Consider the following 8,626-nt stretch of genomic DNA (forward strand, 5'->3'; position numbering starts at 1 on the left):
AGAGTTCTAAAGTATCCAGAATATAATTTTTAGGACCCATCCATTGAACAGGAGAACCTTCTAGAGCTCCAGTAAGAGCTGGTGTTGTGGGACTGTAGAATAGGCTGCCACCCAGCAATGAAAGCATCCTAAATAGGTGTCCCAGCTCAAGTCTCAGCTGTTCTAATTCTGATCCAACTCCCTACTATGGCAGTTGGGGGGACTGTGGAAGATGGCCCAAGTACTTGCAGTCCTATCAGCATGTGGGAGACCAAGACAGAGTTTCTGGCTCCTGGTTTTGGCCTGGCTGTTGCAGATATTTGGGGAGTGAACCAATAAATTAAATCTGTCTCTCTCTCTCCCTGTCTGTCACTCTACCTTTCAAGTAAGCAAGCAAATAAATAAATAGTCTTAAAAACAAAGCAAGTGAACTGACTCACCCCAGCTTTCTTAAACTTCTATCTTAAGGGATGGCCCAGGAGCTCTACGTGAGTGTTCTCAAATAAGTACCCAAGTGATTCTGACACTCGGTTATACTGGAAATCTCTGTGCTATGAATGATTCTGTAGTAGTTATTATTGTAGTATATGTTATTTGCATTAGAGTGGTTGTCCTAGAATAGATTATGAGTTCTTTGAAACCAAGAAATGAACAATACATTTCTTAAAGTTAGGGAACATAGCTCATGTGTATGAGCATTCCCTGTAGTGACTAGAGATACATGCTCACTGTTGGGCATGTCCCAGGAGAATAACATCAGTAGTACCATTAGTGTGGTAATACTCATGTTCACAATAATAAAAGCTATCATTTACTAAGGACATCTCAAATGTCTAAGCTACATCTCAAATGAAGTGCTGCATGTAAGTTTTTTCCTTACACAATTTCCTGTCACTCTTAACAATGACACAAGAATTAAGAGTAAACTAAAATTAATTAATTAATTAATTAATTCTCTTAAAAATCACAAGGCTAGCGGATAGAGGTTGAAATAGAACTTAGTCTAACTTGGCATTCTTCCTACCATGTGAACTATATCCAATTCTTTGACTCCAAATTCTGTTCCTTCCTGTGGAAATACCCTAGCAAGCAGAAATACAATTCCAATGCCTTAAACAATTCATTTATCTTTTCTTCCCCTACTTCAAGTAAGAATATTATAGCATTTTTCCCCCTCCAGAATGATAATTTTGTGCTAAATCATTTTTGAAAGACAAGAGGGAAGCAACATTTGCTTCTGTGGAGCACCAGGAACAAATGGCGCTGAAGTAATTACACGGGCACCTTGTTTAATCACTGCTGAGGGCTGCACATCCGCCAAAGCATAGCAGACCTTCCAGGAACCTCTCCCTTCAATAGTTCAATAGATTCTTGGCAATTTCCTTTTATTTACAAGTTCCGAAGTGAAGAAAAACCATGAGCTCTCACACTGAGAATTTACTATTTATTTATATAACACCTTTGATAGAGATCCAGCATAAAATCATTAAGGAGAAGAGCAGGAACCTGGCAGTAAACCCACCGGAGACATGTATGTTGAGATAACAAACATGATTTTAGGTTCAAGCAGCATCTGATACCATCTATGGTTTAGTTTACTAAGCATATTCATTCAGTAGATTCAATTTAATCCACTCATCCAAAGCTTACTGTCAAAATTTTTGGGGGAGAGATTTTTTATTTCATAGTGAGTCAGTAAGGCATTTTTGCTGTTGTTTAAAAAAAAATCTCATTTCCTTATAGAAACAGTTTTTAGTTTTTAATGAACTTGTAAACAAAAATGCTCCCACTTAAAAATGAAAACATAATTTCAGATAGTATAGGTGTTTATGTTATTACATTTATGTAAGCAACATATATACATGTTCAGCTATATGATGTTAAGTAAATTTCTGTGACAAATATGTTTTTAAATAACAAGAACATTATAGAACTAACGCAGAGCTCAAGGATTATCTAGTAGTCATTAAGTTTTTCTCAAGTCTTCACTTTAGATGCTGTTATTTCTAGCACAGGTATGCAGGCAGAGTCATTCATATGTTCAAACACTAGAATCTTTGGTTGCTACCCTGTCAATCTGCTTGCAAACAAGAAGCTAACAATTTGAAGAATGTTTCAAGTGAACAACTTGTTTGTTTTTGTTATTTATTTGACAGGTAGAGTTATAGACAGTGAGTGAGAGAGAGAGAGAGAGAGAGAGAGAGAGAAAGGTCTTCCTTCCATTGGTTCACTCCCCAAATGGCCGCCACGGCCGGCACTGTGCCGATTCGAAGCCAGAAGCCAGGTGCTTCTTTCTGGTCTCCCATGCGGCTATAGGGGCCCAAGTTTTTATTGTGATATAAATAGAAAGATTGTATCACACAGACTGTAGATTGTTTCTCTGGATAATAGACCAGTGTTAGCAGTGCCCATCTAAGCTTCAGGTAGGTTACAAAGAACCCAAGTGAAGAGCTTTCTCAGTCGTCTTGCTCCTTTAATCTTCAAGGCTGTCTGTTTGGCAGAGAATTGTTTTGCTTTACTTTATGGGCCATCCTCCTGAGTGAACAACTTGTAAAACCCAGGGGTGGAAAAACCCTAAGAATGCACAATTGTGAGAATTTACAATCATTACAACTGCAGCCGAAAAGTGCTCATGCTGTTCTTCTGAAATGAGATTTCAAAGCAGTATAGTTCAAAATAAAGGATCTTAACAAAAAAAATGCCATATGAACAATTTCTTCACCAATTTGTATGTGTCAACCATTTAGTTAACCTTTCCACTTGAAAAAATACAATAGAAACCTGCACACATGTTTCACCACTTCAGTTAATATCCACAATTACAGCAGCTAAAACTCAGGATACAGCATCACCAGTGCCGCCCAGAGCCAGTCTGTAATGAAATTAAGTTCTTCACACCAAGTAAATGGTCGTCCACAACCACTGGCTAGTATACAGATGAAGTAAAATTTCTAGATTTGGGGAGAAACAAATGCTGTCCCGATCATCTGCTCTGCTGCTTCTGTGCCAGGATTTCATGTCACTCTAGGTTCTGTTGGTTTGCTTGCCCACGGGGGTTTGGGCCTGCTCAACCTGCCCACTGGAAGATACTGCCTGTTGTGCTGCTTTCTGCTTTTAACATTGTCCAATCAAATGTGTAGTCATACTGGTGGTTCAGGACCCTAAAAAAGGAAGAGCTGTCTCAGATACACTGACAATTTTAAGTTCAAAAAGGGAAACACACTGACAGAGTGGTGATGCTGGTACCTTCCTGGGAGAAAGTTGACTCTGCCAAAAAATCTCATAAGACAGCATACTTTGGTGCATTTGTCAAGGTCCTCAGTCTAATGGGCTCAAAATTTGAGATTGTCATCACAACCAAGGGCAAACTTAATTTTCAAAAGAATAAAAAAATATTTTTATATATGTATATATTCTGATAGAAAACCAGAGTTTCAGAATACTATATCACATGGCCGGTGCTGCAGCTCACTTGGCTAATCCTCTGGCTGTGGTGCCGGCATACCAGGTTCTAGTCCCGGTTGGGGCGCCGGATTCTGTCCCGGTTGCTCCTCTTCCAGTCCAGCTCTCTGCTGTGGCCCGGGAAGGCAGTGGAGGATGGCCCAAGTCCTTGGGCCCTGCACCCACATGGGAGACCAGGAGAAGCACCTGGCTCCTGGCTTCAGATCGGTGCAGCACGCTGGCTGCAACGCACCGGCTGTAGCGGCCACTTAGGTGATGAACCAACGGAAAAAGGAAGACCTTTCTTTCTATCTCTCTCACTCTCTCACTAACTCTGCCTGTCAAAAAAAAAATATTATATCACAATAAAAACTGTCATCCTCCTACAACCAGCACTGGTTGCAATAATCAGCAGCGACCTGCATGGCAGTCAAATCCTCATCAGAGGGTGTCGGGGACCACGCAGCATGTGACCTCTTAGTTGAGAGACAGGGCTGGACAAGCCAGACCTGATAGTACTGATAACGCAACCTTGTGTGACCTTGTGCCTTAAGGCCTTGTAACCTTTCCCCTACTTGCACTAGCATTGCAGCTACAAGATAAGCCCCCCCTCCTTCCCCCGCCCGATACCCTGCCTCGATGATATATAAGTGTGTGGTTGAAAAATAAAGTCGCAGCTTGATCGGCACCTGTCTTGCTGCCATCTTTGTGTCTCCTGTCCCTTTCATTTCTCCTTCTAGGTGCTCGGCCCCAGTTGCTGTCCCGCGGGACGGGACAAGAGGGTTGTCTGATGACCACAGACTTTGAACCAGAAAAGTAAAGCAAAACAATTCTCTGCCAAACAGACAGCCTTGAAGACTAATGGGGCAAGACGACTGAGAAAGCTCTTCACTTAGGTTCTTTGTAACCTACCTGAGGCTTAGATGGGCACTGCTAACACTGGTCTATTATCCAAAGAAACAATCTACAGTCTGTGTGATACAATCTTTCTTTGGCTGTTAATAGATTCAATCAAGCAACATCATGAGTTTACAAGTATCAGAGTTATTCACTCTGTTTAGTTGGCTCTGCCCATCTATATTTAGCCCTAAATTAACATGTTGAATTTACAATTTTACTAAAAAAAATCCTATTATTCTCTTAATATCAAATTCTTGTCTCAGGGTAACTACAGTTATTAAAAATATCTATTACAAAGAGAGCCACAACAAGAGACTGGTAACACATTGGATGTTTTGATAAAACAAGTAATTAACATTTAAAAATTACAAGATTTTTGTTGTACAGAAGAGGGAACTTTCACAGAGAAAACAAAATCTCCCCAAACCCAAAGTTATACTTCTGGCTGTCTGGGGGAAAAGGAACACAAAAGAAAACAGAGGTACAAACAGAGGGAGGAAGAAGGCATGGAATGGTTTTCTAAGTGTTATTGTAGTCTGCATCAACCTAGAAAAGTTACCCAAACATATCGATGAGACACTGGTGGGCCTCAAGGTTAAATATTTTGCAAAGAAAACAGTATCTAGATGATATGATGAAATAAAATTTGGAAAACATACATTTGTCAAAAAATACGTTGATTTAAACAGGAATTCTCAGAGCCTTTACTTTGGTAATGTCAACTGTGACCCAGCTGGGTGGAACTGTTTGTAATATGTACTGAAAGAAAGTAAATGTTCTAGCATTTACCTTCTAAATGGTTTTCAAACTTAAAAAATAAAAGTATATTCATTTCTTCACACAATACATAAAACAAAATGGATGGAAAGCATTCTTTGTTTAAAAAAAGATAATAAGTAGTATCACATATTTGAAAATTATTATTTCACTTTACAAAGAACCAAAACAAATACTTACATTTGTAGTTCTCTAGTTCTGGTTCTGGATTATCATCAGCATTTATTTCTATTGAAGCATCTGCCAGATTTTTTTCTAATGCTGATCTAGCAAGGTTTGGTAAGAACCTGGTGGGGAAGGAAGAGGAAATGAATGATACAGTTAATGTATTCTGTGATTCTTAAACATCATTTCTCCTCTCTCTCTCTCTCTCTCTCTCTCACACACACACACACACACAATATTACTAATTACAGCTAATTAAGAAAGATTAATATGAATCTGTAAAATCCAAATTATACATTTTAGAATAAATTCAAACTTAACGTATGTACAAATTATATTTACAAAATTTCACTTCATAAACTAAGTAAAGCCCATTTGCAATCAGCAGTATCCACTTACATAAAATATTTTTTTAAAGATTTATTTATTTATTTGAAAGTCAGAGTTATACAGAGAGAGAAAGAGAGGCAGAGAGAGAGAGAGGGAACTCTTCCATCCACTGGTTCACTCCTCAATTGGCTGCAATGGCCAGAGCTGTGTGATCCAAAGCCAGGAGCCAGGAGCTTCTTCTGGGTCTCCCACATGGGTGCAGGGGCCCAAAGACTTGGGCCATCTTCTAGTGCTTTCCAGGCCATAGCAGAAAGCTGGATTGGAAGAGGAGCAGCCAGGTATCAAACCGGCACCCAAATGGGATGCCGGGGCTTCAGGCCAGGTCCTTAACCTGCTTTACCACAGTGCCAGCCCCTTACACACAATATTATGCAGAACAAGACAAAATAATTTACTTTCTTTTTTTAAAAGATTTTATTTATTTATTTCAGAGGTAGAGTTACAGACTGTGAGATGACGAGAGAGACAGAAAGGTCTTCCTTCTGTTGGTTCACTCCCCAAATGGCCGCAACGGCCAGAATTGCGCCAATCCGAAGCCAGGAGACAGGAGTCTCTTCCCAGTCTCCCTCGTGGGTGCAGGGTCCCAAGCATATGGGCCATCTTCTACTGATTGTTCAGGTCATAGCACAGAGCTGGATGGGAAGAAGAGCAGCTGGAACTAGAACCAGCATCCCATATAGGTGCCCTCGCAGCAGGCGGAGGATTAACCTACTGCACCATGGCACCGGCCCCATAATTTCCTTTAAGTGGATTTGTATACCTCATAAATCTTACCACTTAACTGGCTTGTCAAGTTTTTATAAGATAGATTAAAAACAACACTCTAAGTTGAAAACCACAAATTCAAATCTATGAAGGTAGATTAATGAGGTTTCCTGTACTTTCTAACATAAATAACTATAATAAATAACAATAATTGATGATCCCAAGTACGTTCACAGAAATTATTTTTAAAAAATTTTTAAAAATTATTTATTTGAGAGGTAGAGTCACAGACGGAGAAAGAGAGATACAGAGAGAAAGATCTTTCATCCGGTGGTTCACTCCCCAAATGGCTGCAACTGCCAGAGCTGGGCTGATCCAAAGCCAGCAGCCAAGAGCTTTTTCTGTGTCTCACAAGCGGGTGCAGGGGCCCAAGGACTTGGGCCATCTTCTACTGTTTTCCCAGGCCATAGCAGAGAGCTGGATCAGAAGAGGAGCAGCCAGGACATGAACAGGCACCCATATGGGATGCTGGAGCTGCAGACAGAGGCTTAGCCTATTACGCCACAGTGCCGGCCCCCAGAAATTATTTTTAACCCATGGTCTTAGGTACTTTGCTACTATAAACTAACTACTATGTGATGTAATGTTCCAAATTAACATACTAAGCAAATATCATTTCTAGTTTAGGTTTTATGCAGCTCTCTTTGATGATGGTTCCCACAGGCTTAAGGATAAACTCTTAAGGAGTAGTTGATGTAAGCAAAAAGGCAAATGGATGAGTGAGTAAGGAACCGTCAGGTTTCCTATACCTGTAATTTTCCAACCTATATATCTAGTGTTACTTCTTACCTATCACTTCATTTTGGTCCGAGACTATGTTTGGGGGATTTATATAGCTCTAGGCCACTAGCTCATCAGCTCGGCATCAAGTCAGACTCACCTGTCGCTCATCTCTGACCTTTCACCACAGTTTTTAGATCACCATCTTGTTCAAGATCAAGCCCTCACCTTATCTCCCAGACCTGGAACCAACCTAAATGCCCATCAACGGTAGACTGGATAAAGAAATTATGGGATATGTACTCTTTAGAATACTATAGTGCAGTAAAAACCAATGAAATCCGGTCATTTGCAACAAAATGGAGGAATCTGGAACATATCATGCTGAGTGAAATAAGCCAGCCCCAAAGGGACAAATATCATATGTTCTCCCTGATCAGTGACAACTGACTGAACACCAAAAAGGAAACCTGTTGAAGTGAAATGGACACTATGAGAAACGGTGACTTGTTCAGCATACCCCTGACTGTTAATAATCTTCCCTCAAAACATTGCTTTTGCTGTATCCCATAGGTTTTGATAAGATATACTGTCATCTTATTTCCAGAAATTTTTTGATTTCTATTTTGATTTCTTCTATGACCTGTTCATTCAGGACCATGTTATTCAGCGTCCACGTGTTTACATATGTTCTGGAGATTCTTGAGTTGTTGATTTCTAGCTTTATTCCATTGTGGTCAGAGAAGATACATGGAATGATTTTGATTTTTTTGAATTTGCTGAGACTTGCTTTGTGGCCTAGCATATGGTCTATCCTAGAGAAAGTTGCATGCACTGATAAGAATGTGCATTCTGCTACTTTGGGGTAAAAGGTTCTGTAGATAACCGTTAGGTCCATTTGGACTACAGTGTCATTTAACTCTGTTGTTTCCTTGCTAATTTTCTGTCTGGTTGATCTGTCCTTTGCTGAAAGTGGTGTATTAAAGTCACCCATTACTATTTTATTGGAGTATATAGCTCCATTTATGTCTATTAACATTTTTAAAGTAGCCAGGCACGCTGTAATTGGATGTATATACATTTATTATAGAAATATTTTCCTGGTGGATTAATCCCTTAATGGTTTTGGTTTTTGTTTTTTTTTTTTTTGTTTTTTTTTTTTTGTTTTTTTTTTGACAGGCAGAGTGGATAGTGAGAGAGAGAGACAGAGAGATCCTTTACCGTTGGTTCACCCTCAATGGCCGCTGTGGCCGGCATGCGGCAGCCGCCCACGCTGATCCAAAGCCAGGAGCCAGGTGCTTCTCCTGGTCTCCCATGTGAGTGCAGGGCCTAAGCACTTGGGCCATCCTCCACTGCACTCCCGGGCCACAGCAGAGAGCTGCCTGGAAGAGGGGCAACTGGGACAGAATCCGGCGCCCCAACCAGGACTAGAACTTGGTGTGCCGGCGCTGCAGGTGGAGGATTAGCCTAGTGAGCTGTGGCGCCGGCC

The 8,626-nt window shown here is 40.4% G+C and overlaps 1 protein-coding gene across 2 annotated transcripts in view; it reads right to left on the bottom strand.

The window, feature by feature from the left end:
* The window catches only part of VWA8 (von Willebrand factor A domain containing 8), a 407,530-nt gene that overhangs the window by 217,474 nt on the left and 181,430 nt on the right, over nt 1-8,626 (bottom strand). For both annotated transcript variants that reach the window (XM_008260014.4, XM_051850641.2), the window contains one exon: nt 5,278-5,384. In XM_008260014.4, the coding sequence (XP_008258236.2) occupies nt 5,278-5,384 (107 nt within the window). The remainder of the gene's footprint in view (nt 1-5,277; nt 5,385-8,626) is intronic.

The sequence above is a fragment of the Oryctolagus cuniculus genome, chromosome 9 (assembly GCF_964237555.1).
Source record: "Oryctolagus cuniculus chromosome 9, mOryCun1.1, whole genome shotgun sequence".
NCBI lineage: Eukaryota > Metazoa > Chordata > Mammalia > Lagomorpha > Leporidae > Oryctolagus > Oryctolagus cuniculus.